This window comes from Xiphophorus maculatus, chromosome 14 (genome assembly GCF_002775205.1).
Source record: "Xiphophorus maculatus strain JP 163 A chromosome 14, X_maculatus-5.0-male, whole genome shotgun sequence".
Lineage (NCBI taxonomy): Eukaryota > Metazoa > Chordata > Actinopteri > Cyprinodontiformes > Poeciliidae > Xiphophorus > Xiphophorus maculatus.
Window position 1 is genome coordinate 21,880,196 of NC_036456.1, and position 15,222 is coordinate 21,895,417.

Below are 15,222 nucleotides of genomic sequence, written 5' to 3' on the forward strand. Positions count from 1 at the left end.
CACCATTTCTAAATAATGGACTTAATGCAACGATTAAAAAAGTGAAATTAAGTCCAGAAATCAGAACTAACAGAGACAGAAAAAATTCTATGTACACTAAAAACAAACAAAGTTATTTTATTTTAAGCTCAAAAACTTAAACCTTTGTGTTGCAGTAACAATGTTTCTTATTATTATTCCTCAAAACTGTTTATGGAATAATTCAGAATTATTGGTGACATTAAGTTCTGTCTTGTACTGTTTTTTTAAATGTAATTAATAATTACATAAATCAATTAGGTAATTAATTCATTTTTTTAGAAAGCGTGAAAATCCCACGCTTTTTATGTATAGTGAGGTGAGGGACGCGGCCAGCAGGAGGCGGTAGAGACATCCGCTCCAATTAAATTCCGAAGAAGAAGAAGGCGAGTCTTCCGTTTCCAGGGACAACAGGAAGTAGGCGTGTTGGGAGCAACGTGGGGAGGATTTGGATCCAAACGGGAGAAGACGGGATGTTTTACTGCAGCAGCGGCGGTTCCGACCCACTCAGCATGTCTAAGAGCGACTTCCTGAGAGGAATCATCACCGAGAAGCTGAGCGCCGCCGCCCGGGAGATCATAGCGGCGGTGGAGCGGACCGTGGCCGGGTACGAGGAGGAGGCGTCGGGCTTCAGACGGGAGATCGACCGCCAGAGGAGGCAGCTGGAGCTGCTGCAGCCGCAGGTCAGGCTGACCAGAGGAGGTCAGTGGCGGACAGGAGATAAATATTAAATACTGACACGGTTCAGACTCGGAGGTGCTGAGTTGGAAAAATTGACTTTTTATTAAATATTCAGACTTTTTTTTTCAATGTCTCTTTTTCTGTTCACGTAAAATTAACTTCCTCCGCCATCACGCTCATTTAAAATGTCGCGTCGTAGCTTACCGGAAGTTTTTTTTTTTTAGAATTTTGACTTTTTTTTTTTTCAGAATTTTGACTTTATTTATTTTGACTAGAATTTTAAAGTTTTTCCTCAGAATTGTAACTGTAACTTTGACCACTGCTACCTGCAGTATCAGTGGTAGATGAATTTACCCAGAGGTTCCCAAAGATTTTTTTCTGGGCCCCCTATAGATGACAATAAAATCCCCCCAAAAAGAAAAAAAAATTAAAATTAGAAGTTCAACCAGACATAAACTTATACACACATTTTCTTTTTTCAAAATATTTTCAAACTGAAGTTTATTTCACACTTCAGGTTGCAACTGAACAAACTACAAACCATCTTTACAGTGAAACACTTTTGTGTAATTGTTTTTTTTTTTTCATTAATCCGTACTTCCTGGTTCCCGCGCCCCCCTGTGATGGCACTGCGCCCCCATAGGGGGCGTGCCCCACACTTTGGGAACCACCGCATCAACCAGTGTTTATATTTATAGTGCTCATAAACTCATTTGACTGTGTTCACAACAAAACAGGTTTGATGCTAATCAGCATCATCAGTCCAAAAGGGGATAAAAAGATAATATTTTCACTCCAACAGAGTTTCTGCTTATTCAAAAGTTAATAAGTAGAAACTAGAGATACACGAATTAATTTATCGTCCAGAGCAGGGGTGGGCAACTCCAGGCCTGGAGGGCCTAAACATCTCCTGCAACTTTTCGATGTATCTTTACTTCAACACACCTGAGTCAAATAATGAGGTCATCAGCAGAACCTGGAGAACCTTAGGAGGAGATTCAGCTGTTGGATTCAAGCATGTTGGACCAGAGAGACGTCTAAGAGCTGCAGGACACCGGACCTCCAGGACCAGGACTGCCCACCCCTGGTCTAGAGTTTGGAATCAGACCAATACTGAAAAATCTCTTTGTGTTTTAATTTTCTAACTTTTGTTGAATTCAAAACTACAGCATCTACAGAAGAACATGTTGTCATTTAATCTGATGAGTTAAATCCTTAAAAATGACAAAAACTGGTCAAATGCAGCTGTTCAGACTCTGTTGTTGTCCAGATGTGGAGGCAGCTGAGATTCACAAACTGACTGGGAGCCACTTTGATGATGAAGAGGAGGAGGAGGAGGAGGAGGAGGATCCAGTAGCAATCTCCAAGGTGATCCAAGAAGATCTGAAGGACCCAGATTATGAAATTCCACCAAGGTAACAGATCAGAGCAACACGGTTCTTAAATAACAGGAAAAACAAACAAATAAGTGAATAGTTTAAAGAAATGGAAATATTCTGAATTCAACAAATTAGTGTGATTTAACATTTACAGTGTTGAATCCAACATTTATATTATGACTTTAATCTTCTAGTAGAAAACAAATCATAGCCTGGCTGGAAATCTTTATTATACTGTAGAGTTGGCCTGAATTCAAAGTCCAAATAAATAGAAGCTGAAAAACAAACTGTTTTGTTTGACAAAAAAAAAAATGTCTCGTGCAGCCAATCAGGTCGTTTTATCGCTCGATCTTCAGCCAATCAGGTCGTTTTATCTACCGGCCTTCAGCCAATCAGGTTGTTTATCGCTCGGCCTTCAGCCAATCAGGTCGTTTTATCTACCGGCCTTCAGCCAATCAGGTTGTTTTATCTACCGGCCTTCAGCCAATCAGGTCGTTTTATCGCTCGGCCTTCAGCCAATCAGGTTGTTTTATCGCTCGGCCTTCAGCCAATCAGGTCGTTTTATCGCCCGGCCTGCAGCCAGTCAGAACTGACCTGCTGTCTTTTTGCAGGTCCGGTTTCTCCAGAGTCCAGACCGCCAGAAGGAGGAAAAGAACCGGCCAAACTCGGGTCAGCGACTCTCAGAACCACCTGAACGTAAACGCAGCTCGGTTCTTCTCAAACTGGATTTTAGACCAAATTTAAAATGTTTTTAGGGATTCTAAACAATCATAATCCAAAAACTAAAGAGTTTGGTTGTTCTGATTTGACTCGATTAATCTTGTTTAAAATTCATAAAAACAGTTCAGTTTAAAAGTTTAGAATCTGGAAATGAATCATTTTGAATCTGTTAGAAATGAATGATTCACTGTTTTCACTGGAATCAGCCAATATGAACAGCTGAACTGACTAAAAATGTTTTTGCTTAAACACAGATACAAATGTAATGAACTACACATTAATGTTATAAGTCTGCACCATGTCTGTGTTTTAAGAAAAAGAAACATTTTAAGTAAATTCGGGTCGGTACCGCCCGATACTGTTCTGTGAAAAGCCCGTTCCTCCAGTTTGTCATTTTCGACCTCGTCTGTTTCAGAAAACGCAGGTAAAGATTGAAGTTGATCAACATCTCCCCTCCGAGTCTGCAGCTACCGACCCGGTGGTTCTGAAGAGCCATGAAACCGGGTTCCATACGAGGTGACTACATTCATTAGAAAGCAGCTAAAGTCCAAAGTAGAGCTCTGTCAGAACCACAGAAAGCCCGGACGGTTTCAGGTCCGTTAAACAAAGATGTTCTCCATTTGCAGCTTTGTCGGCGCCGTCAACGGGTCCATCGGATCAGCAGACCAACACCAGGAGCAGGAAGCCAATCAGAGCAACACGGTTGCCATGGAAACCCAGATCTGCTGGGTGGGTCCTAGAGACGATGCAAAGTTCTGGGTCCGGGTTCTTGTTTGTTCATTTGAATTTGATCTGTTTCAGAACCAAGTGGTGAAGGTGGAGGTGAAGCAGGAAGAAGGTTCTGTGGCTCAGCTCACGTTGGATCCTGATCCGACCGACGACGACAAATCTGGACTACAAACCAGGTAACCTGGGCGGAGTCACACACGGCCTGTTTAACCAAACTACAGGGGGAGAACTGCTAACTAGAAACTTAGTCATGCTAACCCTAAAGCGCTCATCATAAACATTAGCTACACTCATGCTAAAGCGCTAAACCAGCAAGGTATTTAGCGGAAGCTAATGCTAAAGCTAAAAACAATGTTAAATTGCAGAATTACACAATTCTATGTTTAACTTCCTGCCAACGAGTTGATCAATTATGTCTTGTCATGTAGCACTTAGCATGCTAATAGCATCCGTTTGGCTAACCACCATCAACCAATCAGGCCTTGTCTTATATATTTTCTTTTGGTAAGCTTAATTCAACTTAAAGTTTGCAAAACAGCAAAGTAAATTTAATCTTTACAATTAATTCAGAAAAATGTATGTATGGGAAGCCAAGAGTGCTAAAAGTTTTCAAAGTTTTTGGCTAGAAAGTCTGGTTTGTTTGGGGAGATGTGAACGCCAAGTGGACTTGAGACCGCTAAAAAAGCAGGAAGTGGACTACATCGCAGTGCATTCTGGGTAAACACAACCAAACAGAAAAGACTTGTGGTCTTTTATCAAAGAGAAATCTTCCAACTGCTAAAATCTGACTCCATTTTTGTTTGCATTTTGTGAAGGAAGTTGTGTTCAGCTTCTTCAGAGAGTTTTGTGTCATTTCCTTCAGTGGTTCTTGGTGCAGCGCCCCCACAGGCGAGGAGGGGAACAGGTTGCTCAAAGGGTTTGGTTGGTTTAACTCAGAGCAGAGAAAGAACCACAGCAGCTGGAGGTGGAACAAATGTTGCTACTTTGGTTCCCAATTGAAATGAAACTTTCAGAACTGAGACTGTCAGGTGTGAAAACATCCGTAGAAACGGGAGGAAGGGTTTCGGGGAATTCTGACCCCAAATGCCAGAAGAGTTCAATCATAACCACAGATAAATATCTAAAGAAGAGTGGCAAAAGTAAATGAGGTGGATTATCAGAGCTTCCCAACAACTGCAGCATCTACACATTAATTTAAATGTTTCCCTTGTTTGCAGCTCTCCTGAAGGTGAGTCTGATCCTGGAGGCGACGCTCTGTCCGTCAGCTCTACGTCCGAACTGGACGACCTGGAATCGGACGATGACTCCAGCGACTCCAGCAGTGACACGGACGAGTCTTTAGACGAATCTGTCGACAACAATCAGGACGTTGAGCCAAAGACACGGAGGAAAACCGACAAGCTGACGTGCAGAGTGTGTGGGAGTTGGTACAGGCAGCTGGGGAGTCTGATCAGCCACATCTGGAATCACGTCAACGAGCCTCATGGCGTCTGCGGCGTCTGTGGAGAGAAGTTTGAGTCCGTGGATGCGTTAAAGCAACACCTGCCAAGTCACAAAAAGGGCTACAGCTGCTGGATTTGTGGGAAGTACCTGCTCTCCAGCGTCACCCTCAACCGCCACATCGCCAAGCACATCACCGATGCTCCGATTAATCAGGTGGCGGAGACTCGGATTAAATGCAACCTTTGCAGCAAGACCTTCGCCACCATGTCAGCCTTGAACGGGCATAGCCGGGTCCACTTGGAAAAACGACCCACCATGTGCCATCTTTGTCCAAAATCGTTTGACCGGAAGTCGGATTTTGTAGCCCACAGCAAGCACCACGGCGGCGTCTATGGCAACGCCTCGACGGGAAGCCTGGGCTACTCCTGCAAACTCTGTGGAAAGACCTTCGCACTGGAAACCTCCCTGAAGACGCACGAGAAAACCCATGCAACGAGTGACTGCCCATTCACCTGCCAAATCTGCCACAAGACTTTCCAAACGTACCAGAACCTGATGAACCACAGGAAGACTCACGGCACGGTCGGCTCGTTTGTTTGCAGCCTGTGCAACATGAGCTTCCTGTCCGAAGACACGCTGAAGGTCCACATGATCGTCCACTCCAACGAGAAGCCATACAAATGCTTACAGTGCGGGCGCTGCTTCAAACGGCTGGCCTACCTGGTCAACCACATCAAGACGCATTCAGCCGTCCAGCAGTGTGTCTGTACCATCTGTGGCCAGGTGAGTAACGGACAGGAAGCCCTGGAGGACCACATGAGGATCCACACCGGGGAGATCCCCGTAGAACAGAACCTTCACCTAGATCCATGGTACGAAAACACGGCGGAGGAACCACAGGGAAGTTCACTGATGTCTGGAGGACAAGAGAGCCACAGTATCATTTAAACCTGCTTTAAAACCATCATCCTGCACACTGTGCTGGAAAACCGTCACACTGGAAACCTCACTGGTTTCCATGAGAAGATCTGTGATATGAAGAGATGCCAGAGAAACCACAGGGATGTTCACTGAGGCCTGGAGGACATGAGAGCCACTGGAGGGTGAACCTTTACACTCCTGACAGCCTAAACACTGCAGTCTGTGGTCTGGCATTGGTCGGTGCAGTAGAACCGACCCTGGACCCATTTCTGCTGTAGGGTAGAGAATGATTAGGGTGGAGCTACTGGCGTCCATTGATTGAAGGACAGTGACGTTTTGTCCCCCAACCAATGGAGGACATTACTACTTACTGCTGTTGTAGTAGCAAGACGCCACGCCCAAGAAGAGAACAGTCAGTGGTAGATGAACACGCCAAACCTCACCGACCCGCTCGCTGTAAACGAGGTGTTGCACCACAACTCTGTCCAGAACGAGATGAACGAGTTTCTCTTTAATCAGTTCAAGTTCTACCTACAATGTTTGCTGATTGTCTTGATACGCATTAGGAAGAGGCGTTTATCGATAAAACCTCTGAAACTGCATTGTTTAAATTGTTTTCTATATTTTCACTGTTTTCTTGGGAGCATTGATACGTTTAAATAAATTTGAAAAAAGATTAATTGTTGTTTCTCTGTCAGTGGTGTCCCAATGAAGCCTGATCAGAAATGGTTATTTATTGGCTGTTTTGTGTTTGTGAGGTTGTGATTGGACAACGACTCTCCCCTTCATCCATCCTCATTCCCCTGGGTCTGGTCCTCCTCATCCTCATTCCCCCAGGTCATTTCTGCATTGCTTTCTATTTCAATGAACTGGTTAAAACTATGGAGGGCTAGAGGTGACAAAATTAAATAAAAATGCCTTGAAATGAATCTATTAATTAATGCATTAGAAAATTATTAAATGATTCAATTTACCACAAACGTCTAATAAAACAACACTGTCTGGGGTTGGCAGTATTTTATAAACGCGCTCACACTGGACCATAAAATAGATGCACAGTGAAATAAATATATTTTAACATAAATTTTCTTTAAAATGATCTTATTTCAAATGATTATTTAAAAAAGGTAAATTTTATTTTATTCAACATTCAATTATTTAATTGCATATTTAAAAATGTAAAATATATTTTTGTATTTAATTTAATGATATACTTAATGATAGTGGTAAATTATGTAATGATTTTAATTATTTTAATGATGCACTTAATTAGTTAGAAATTTGCATGTATTTCATGGTATATTTTTTTTAATTTTGTCACCTCTGATCCTCCATACAAATGAATGGCTGAATGTTAAACAAAATGTTCTGCTTGGACTGAGCCAGCGCTGCAGCTAACAGGCCATTTAAAATGTGACCAGGATTCCTCTGAAGGTTTTAACTCCAGTTGTAAGAAGAGAAAAAATAAATTTTCTACAAGAACAAAACAAAAAAAAAGAAAAATGTTTGTTTTATTCCCTGATGTTTTGCAGCTGAAATTTAAAAGTCGTCAAGAATGTCTAGTGATGAATTTGCACTATGTATAAATAAAACCAACTCGTCAAGATGAAAATGGAAATTTACCCCATGTGGTCACATGATTGCAGCAGGTCCGAGTTCTGCGCCCTGTGGTACTCCGTAACTAACTGCAGGGCAGCAGAAGGAACTGGGAAAGCTCTCCAGTCATTAACTGTTTTATTTTTAATTTGTCATTACAAGTTAATTATCACATGTTAAAAGTCTGGTTGGTATGAATTCATGAATTTAAGGTATCAGTCTGTCCCTGAGTTCAGGTTTCTGATGGATCCAGAACCGGGTTTTCTTCCATCTCATGGCTCTGAGACGGGTCCAGAGCCGGGTTTTCGTCCATCTCTTGAGTCTGGGTCGGATCCGGATCCAGGTCCAGGTCCAGGTTTCCCTCCGTCGGGTGGCTCTTCATGTGTGTTTTCAGACAGTGGCTCTGGGTGAAGGCCCTGTCGCAGACGCTGCACTTGTAGGGTTTGTCTCCGTTGTGGGTCCTCATGTGGACCTTCAGGTGTTCCCGTCGGGAGCATTCCTTCCCACACTCGGGGCACACGAACCTCTTGATGCCCAGGTGGATCTTGATGTGGCTGTCCAGGTTGGCCTTCTGCTTGAAGCGCCGGCCGCACTCGGAGCACTCGTACGGCGCCTCGTCGGAATGGATCCTCATGTGCTTCTTCAGGTCGCACTTGAACCAGAAGCCCTTGGTGCAGACGGCGCAGACGAACGGCCGGACGCTGCTGTGGGTCTTCAGGTGAGCCATCAGCGTTCCCTTCCACAGGAACGTCCGGCAGCAGACGTGGCACAGGAACGTCCGGTCCCTCTCCGTGTGCGTCTTGGCGTGGACCTTCAGCGAACCCTCGAGCTTGAAGCGCTTCCCGCAGACGTCGCAGGCGTACTGCTTGTCGTCGGAGTGGGTCAGGCGGTGCTGGGTCATGGCGCGGCGAAGGCGGAACGACCTGTTGCAGACGTCGCAGACGTGCTTTTCCTTGACCGTGTGCAGCTTTTTGTGGGATATGAGGTGCGATTCCAAGCCAAATGTCTTGAGGCAGACGTCACACTTGTGTGGCTTGTCCTCCACATGCAGCCATTGGTGGTAGTTCAGGGAGGCCATGTTGGTGAAGGTTTTACTGCAGACGCCGCATTTGAACCGACTCTCTCCGGTGTGCTTGGCCTCGTGGAGGTTGAGGCTCTGGACGGAGACGAACGTCTTGCCGCAGTGCCGGCAGCTGTGGACCTTCTGGTGGTTTCGAAGATGCTCCTTTAGCTCGTCTGCAGACTCAAACTTCTCTCCGCAGGCGCCGCAGACGCCCTGCGGGTCGCCTGCGTGGTTCCAGACGTGGCTGATCAAACTGCCCAGCTGCCTGTACCAGGCGCCGCACACCTTACACGACCTCTTGCTCTCCAAGGTCAACTGCGTCGCCCTTTTCTCCTTCCGTTTCCTCGACCTTTTGGCGGTCTGGGGTTCAGGGTCAGGGCTCCAGGTGTCATCTTCAGCATCAAGGCCTGGGTCGGCTTCCTCACTACTGTCCACAGGGCTGCAGAGGAAACAACAAAAACAAAAATATTTGAAATGCAGGGCTGCCCACTGCTACACAGCTGGATGCATCTCTGCTCCAACACAGAGGAATGATTGCAATCACTCTTCAGGATGGCATGAAGTCTGGAAAAGGTGAGACATTTGCAGCAGGTTGAGCTCAATTCATGGCGGCTGAAACCAGATTATACAGCTAAGTTTCATCTGCAGGCTGGTATTTCAGCACAGCTGCCTCCAGGCTGCCAGAGCTGCAGCTGCAGCTGCTGTTTTAAGGCTGCTGATGTCGGTTTTCAGAAAATGTGCCAGTTATGCTGCCTGTTGGTGAATAATTATTTTTGAAATGATGATGTTATTGGTATTAATCAGTGTAAGACCTGGAATATTTTCACTGGATTCGCTTGATGGGAAGTGGGAGTTCTGGTGGCGGCAGTGGGAGCGGACACCGTTTGGTGACGTGTCCGGCTTCTTCTGGTGCAGAATTATGACTCGCGTTTCACATTAATGATGTAAAAGTCAGAAAAAAGCAACAATCACCACTCAGACTGCAGACATTTCCATATGGGGAACATTTATATTCCCACATGTGGAACTATAGATGGAATCCGTCTTCAGGAAGCCGAAGTGTAAAAGAAACTCGGCCTCAAGAGGAAGTTAGCTTTTAGCTTTAACAGGAAGCTGAAAAGTTGTTCTGTTTTCCACTTTCCAAGAGTTCCTGCAGTGATGAAACTATCACAGCTAATGCAGCTTCAGAAAGTTTCTCATTGTTACGATTTCCCCACATTCAAACTGGTCAGATATTAATGCAGCATTACTGACCTGTAGCGTCTGGATGAACTGGACGTTTAATTTCCAACCAGTTACTGCGAGCAAGCAGCTCGGTTCTGTTTGGCATCACTGGGTCGGTTCTTAATACCGACAGAAATCTAATTTCTTTGTCTGACAGAAGCTTTCAGGGAATCGTTCAGATAAAAACTAGATAAAATAATCTGTGTTTTTTTTACAGTGTAGTTATGAGTAGACAAATCAAATCTGGTTCCACTGAAACAAACGGAGCATGCTGCCTCTGACTGAACTTTGACCTGGAAGCTGATATCAGTCGTTTACCAGGAATGAAGGTCAGTTTTATCTCTCTTCATCGCCGCAGCGTCGGCTGAAGATGGCTCCTCGCTTTCCTGAAAGAAAATGTTCACAAACTAAATGAAGCTTCACGTTTCCCTGAATCAAACTGAACTTTTTCTTATTTTAAAGTTAAACAATTTAGGTAAACAGTCAGTTTCCTCCCTCACTTATCGGCCCAGATTTACTTATCAGAGTAAAATCTATTTGTTTAAAAATGATGAAAATCGGCCGACGTATCGTAAACTTAACATTCAGTTTGTTTTTTAAGGGAAACTAAAACATGGAGCTGAATGAGTGAAAAGTATGATGGAGTATTAAGGCCAGACTAAGAAAACAGTTATGAGAATAAGATTGTAATATTGCCAGAATAATTATAATAATACAAAAACTCATATTGCCAGAATAAAGTCCCAAAGTTACGAGACTAAAGTCGTATTAATGAAAATAAAGTTACAAATAATGAGAATAAAGTTATAAATAATGAGAATAAAGTTATAAATAATGAGAATAAAGTCGTATTAAAGAGGGAAGCCAGTGGGCGCTGTTTGGACCGGGTCGGTTCTGCTCGGACCTTAAGCCGGATGTAGAGCGTCGGGTTCCCGCCTGAGCGGTGGCCGCAGCAGATCTGCTCCGGCGTCAGGCTCCGCGCCGCCAGCGGCTGCAGCCGCCGGTTCTTGGCGGCGATGAAGACGTCGAAGGGCCGTCCGGCCGCCAGCAGGGGGCAGCGTGAGCGCAGCAGCTCCAGGAAGCCCGGCTCCGACAGCCCGCGGGGGCACTGCAGGTCCAGAACCGCGCTGCGCTGAAACACTGACAGCAGCACAGCTTAGTCAGCAGAGCTCCCAGCATGCACTGGGAGACAGCAGAGCTGGTTCTGGGCTCTCACCGGCCTTGGACAGGACTCTGGTCCGGGAATCCTCCAGGATCCGGACCCGTAGCGCCAGGTGGTCCGCTGAGACGCTGAGTCGAGGTCTGCCGGGCCGCCGGCCTCCAGGATGACCTCTGACCTGAGCCGACCTGCAAAGGGAGGACAGCAGTGAGCTCTGATTGGCCGGAGGGTTCAGAGGTCAAAGCTAGAGGCAGGTTAAACTTTTGGACACTTTAATATGCGACAGATAATCTGAGGAAATATTTTTTATCTTCTACAAACATCAGAAATAAAAACGTCTGTCAGAAACGACCAATCAGATCGAGGAGGCGGGGAAACGTTATGACATCATCGATCAATAAGAGTCTTTGCTTTTATTACAGACTCGGTATTTGACCAGTTGTTGCTGTTTTGTTGGACCGGCCCGGTTCTGGTTCTGTTACCTTGAAGGGATCTGGTAGTCCGGGTCCGTCAGGTCTTCTTGTTTCAGCCTGGAGGCGTTTACTGGCTCTTCATCACCACCATCGTCTTCATCGTTCAGCGGCTCACACTCCACACCCGAACCCAGCAGTTCGTCTGATTGGCTGCAGGTTCTGGTTCTGGTTCTGGTTCTGTGTGAACCAGTTTCCAGGTGAGTCCTCCCTGTGAGCTGCTGCTCCTCTTCCTCCACGACGACCTCCACTTCCTGGGTCGGCCCATCTGGGCGCAGCAGGAGGCGGAGACACGAGAACTCAGGAGAAAAACTTCAACACGTTTTTACTCAAGTCAAAGTAAAAAGTGTTTTTTTTTAAAAGTCGACTGAAGTAACTGTAACTGATCCAAACGTCCTTTAAAAATGACATCATCAGATGGACCAAAATATAAAATGATCTGGACGTTTTCTTATAATAAAAATATAGAAGCTTATTTATGTCAATAACTACTTTAAAAAAAAAAAATCTCCCACTGGCAAATTATTTCAAGATATTTTTCCCATATCATCAGTCAACTTGGATATTTTGTTAATATTATGAAATAATTAATTTACAACAAGTTCTTATTTCTTGCTGAAAAGTAAAATTGAAGTTAGTTTTGTCATATTTAAAGATATTTGCAGTAAAAACTAAACAAAATACTTGGTAAGATTTGGTGTTTTTGCAGAGCAGCAGGTTGAATATCCAGAGATTTTCCTTAAAGAGCCATAAAGTTCAGTAAAAATGAGTAAATGTAACTAGTTACGGCTCAGTGATGATCAGAATCCCAGCTGCTCTGAACCAGTAAACCCACCAGCTGTGACTGGTTTGGCTCCAGTCCACTGACCTGGCTGCAGCTCCGGCTGCCTCCTCTGGCCGTCGTTCTCCCGCCTGCAGCCCGGCGCCGGCGCCGCCTCGGCCCCGTCCACCGCCGCCAGCACGTCTCGGGTCGCCCGCCTCAGCAGCTCCGTGATCGTCCCTCTCAGACTGTAGAGTTTAGACGCGTTGAGTCGCTTCCTGGAATAAAAATGTTTTCTGCTGTCAGGAAAAACTTCCAGCTGGAGAAACAGGAAACCGACACTGGAAATGAGTTTATCTGAACACAGGAGAACTTCCTACGAGTTCATCTGTCGCAATAATCAATTCATCACTAAGAATGAATTCAGTAACTTACATTCTGACACATTTTTATATTTTTTGAAGGACAATATTTTTTACAGACGTCAGAATCGATTTTATTTCAGGTTTTGTGGTTTATATTTAAAATATCGTCCAGTTCCTGTGTATTCAGTTTTCTTCTAGTTTATTGTAGGCAGTGAATTTGCATCATTATAACACTTTATCAATAGATACATGAAAAATGGTCTAAAAACAATAATAATATATTATTGTTTTTTAATAATTGTTAAAAAAACAATAATGTATTGTTTTTTATAATTTATTATAATATATAATAATATAATATGGCAGTAATTAACTAATCCTCCAGTAAATGTTAACATGCAGGACTTTCTAGTAGAAAATGAAAGAGCTCAGCTTCGTAGCAGAGATATTTATTTAAATGTCCTGGAAATATAAACAGCTAAACATGGAGGCTCTGGGCCAGGAGGCCTTTCTGTGCTAAAACTAAAAACAGAGAACATGAGGATTATGTTAAAATAAAGATTTAGCACAGAAACACTAAACCATAAGGAGACGGCTCTGGTTGATGCAGAGTGTTAAGGAAAAATGATTATTTTTAGTGCTTAATACAGTTAATCTTACGACATGTGTAAAAGTTATATTCAATACTCTTATTTGGAACAGGTTTTGTCTGAGATACGGGATGGGGCCGAATAGCAGGCATTCAGACAAGCAGGGGCCCCCCGCTGTCACACAGAGCCATAAAATTAGCATTCCGATGGGGCAGAAGTAAGGGAGTTTGGGGGAAGAGACTTCAGAGGTATCTGCGAAATCTCATCCCAGGACTTTTCGGCGCCAGGGATCCGCCCGTATCAGACAGGGATTAGCACTAAGTGGTCCGCCCTTTTACTCAGACAAAAACCAGACGGCCCTCCTATCTTTGCCGTAAATCAGGGAGGTTCCAAGTTTCTCTGAGTGCCTAAGGGAGTTTCCAGTTGGTCAACAGGAGGAACGCCTTGACTGCATAAATTAAATTGAAGAAACACCCACTCAGTATAAAATTTCGGGTCAGCGCTAAAAATCCAGAGAGAGCGGCCACTATTTTTTGCCTTTTTGTTTGTCTTTGTTTTGTGTTTTGTCTGTCTTCCCCTTGTCTGTCTTTATTTTTATGAGAAAATGCATATCTCTGTTCCTCTGCAGCTTTGTTGTTCATTGCTTTGTATGAGATTAAACTCTGTGATCTGTGACGTCAACACGCTTTGTTGTGGTTTCCTTGTCGCTGCACGTCGCCCACTGAGAGCGTCACTAGCGGAGAACGTCACTCGCCGAGGATCCCGGGAAAATTAAAAGAGGAAAGAGCCAAACGCTTTGTCCAAAGTTAACGTTAAATTATCCTCTTTTTTACAAGAGATAAAGTAGAGTTATTATAGTCTCAAACATGAAGCCCATTAAAACCAGTTACCTTGGTGGTTTCCCATAATGTCTGTCCTTCACGTCTTCCTGGTTCAGCGTGAAGGTCGTCGTTGGCTCCGCCCCTTCATCAGAAACGTTCCCAGGTCGACTGTGACTCTCAGCCGCCTCACCTGAACACAACAGCAGCAGCAGAGTTCTGATCTCTGACATGATCCAGTAACTCCAGCCTGGTTCTGGTTCTGGTTCCAGCTGAGTCCTACCGCTGGGCTGCTGCTCCTCTTCCTCACCTCCTTCCTCCTCCTGGCTCTGCAGATCTGGGATCGGCTCGTTGGCTTTTCAGGCAGAAACAAACAAAATCTGGTCAACATCTGACAATCTTCACAAAATGAGGCTAAAAACAGAGAAAATAATTTATGGAAGCAAAACTTGAAAATTAAACAGAAACAGATGGACAGACTACAGAACCTGTTATTCTTAATGAGAGCAAATCTTTTCTAAATTATACTAGTTTATTTTGATGGCACTCCTTAAATACATCTGAAGAAACTTCAGGGGTTGGAAAACTGTTAAACTTTCATTTTCATAAACAAGTAAATTTAAGTTTTTTTTCCCCAACTAACTGAAAACAGAAATTAAGTCAGAATTTCAACTAACTCTGTATATGACATGTTAATCCCAAGACTGTAAATACAAGCTATTAAGAACGTTAAACTGGGGCTAAAAGGAATAAGTAGTCCATTTTATCAATTAATCAAATTTGACGTTTATATAATTGAAATGGAAATTATTGAGTTTGTTTTAATTGATTTATTGCTTATTGTTCAGTAATAATCACACCTACTACAAAGGCATAAAACAGAAACAAAACACTTTCACCTTTCACCCCCGTTAGGGCTCAGGGCCCCATGTTTCCAAATCTTAAGGACACACCTGATAAATCTAAAAATCCTCTTATTTATCTTTAACCTGGACCTCCCGCCTCCTGGCCGCCACTCACCCCCTCTGGTCAGCCTGACCTGCGGCTGCAGCAGCTCCAGCTGCCTCCTCTGGCGGTCGATCTCCCGCCTGAAGCCCGTCGCCTCCTGCTCGTAGCCGGCCACGGTCCGCTCCACCGCCGCCAGCACCTCTCTGGTCGCCGAGCCCAGCCGCTCCGTGATTATCCCTCTCAGGTCACTTATATTCATGATTACTCGCCCTCAGACGGAGCTCCGCGGAAACATCCTCTGCTATGTGGGCTGAATCGTTCACTTCCGGGTTAACCGA

The 15,222-nt window shown here is 44.3% G+C and overlaps 2 protein-coding genes across 3 annotated transcripts; one reads left to right on the forward strand and one right to left on the reverse strand.

The window, feature by feature from the left end:
* The first annotated feature begins 428 nt into the window (after window positions 1–428).
* LOC111610840 (zinc finger protein 70-like) lies at window positions 429–6,967 on the forward strand. Of its 2 annotated transcripts, none has more exons than XM_023345818.1 (7): window positions 429–720; window positions 1,970–2,114; window positions 2,690–2,774; window positions 3,214–3,314; window positions 3,425–3,527; window positions 3,600–3,703; window positions 4,745–6,967. In XM_023345818.1, the coding sequence occupies exons 1-7, from the start codon at window positions 492–494 to the stop codon at window positions 5,916–5,918; spliced, it is 1,941 nt and encodes a 646-aa protein (XP_023201586.1). In that variant the 5' UTR covers window positions 429–491; the 3' UTR covers window positions 5,919–6,967. The 2 variants fall into 2 exon arrangements, with proteins under 2 accessions (XP_023201586.1, XP_023201587.1); XM_023345819.1 differs by having other exon boundaries at window positions 2,690–2,747.
* A 641-nt stretch (window positions 6,968–7,608) lies between these two features.
* On the reverse strand, window positions 7,609–15,213 carry LOC102224779 (zinc finger protein 329-like). Its single transcript, XM_023346427.1, has 9 exons — window positions 14,957–15,213; window positions 14,220–14,291; window positions 14,009–14,129; window positions 12,272–12,441; window positions 11,416–11,671; window positions 10,991–11,121; window positions 10,679–10,914; window positions 10,093–10,160; window positions 7,609–8,989 (listed from the first exon to the last, which is right to left on the reverse strand). The coding sequence occupies exons 1-9, from the start codon at window positions 15,141–15,143 to the stop codon at window positions 7,720–7,722; spliced, it is 2,511 nt and encodes an 836-aa protein (XP_023202195.1). The 5' UTR covers window positions 15,144–15,213; the 3' UTR covers window positions 7,609–7,719.
* Window positions 15,214–15,222: the final 9 nt, after the last annotated feature.

What these genes read in the sequence shown, in the direction of transcription:
- LOC111610840 (XM_023345818.1), top strand. Translation starts at nt 492, where the DNA reads ATGTTTTACTGCAGCAGCGGCGGTTCCGACCCACTCAGCATGTCTAAG. An exon ending in GGTCAGGCTGACCAGAGGAG is followed by an intron (nt 721 to 1,969) that starts GTCAGTGGCGGA and finishes GTTGTTGTCCAG; the next exon opens with ATGTGGAGGCAGCTGAGATT. An exon ending in GATTATGAAATTCCACCAAG is followed by an intron (nt 2,115 to 2,689) that starts GTAACAGATCAG and finishes GTCTTTTTGCAG; the next exon opens with GTCCGGTTTCTCCAGAGTCC.
- LOC102224779 (XM_023346427.1), bottom strand. Translation starts at nt 15,143, where the DNA reads ATGAATATAAGTGACCTGAGAGGGATAATCACGGAGCGGCTGGGCTCG. An exon ending in AGAGGAGCAGCAGCCCAGCG is followed by an intron (nt 14,130 to 14,219) that starts GTAGGACTCAGC and finishes TGTTGTGTTCAG; the next exon opens with GTGAGGCGGCTGAGAGTCAC. An exon ending in CGCTCTACATCCGGCTTAAG is followed by an intron (nt 10,161 to 10,678) that starts GTCCGAGCAGAA and finishes ATTTTCTTTCAG; the next exon opens with GAAAGCGAGGAGCCATCTTC.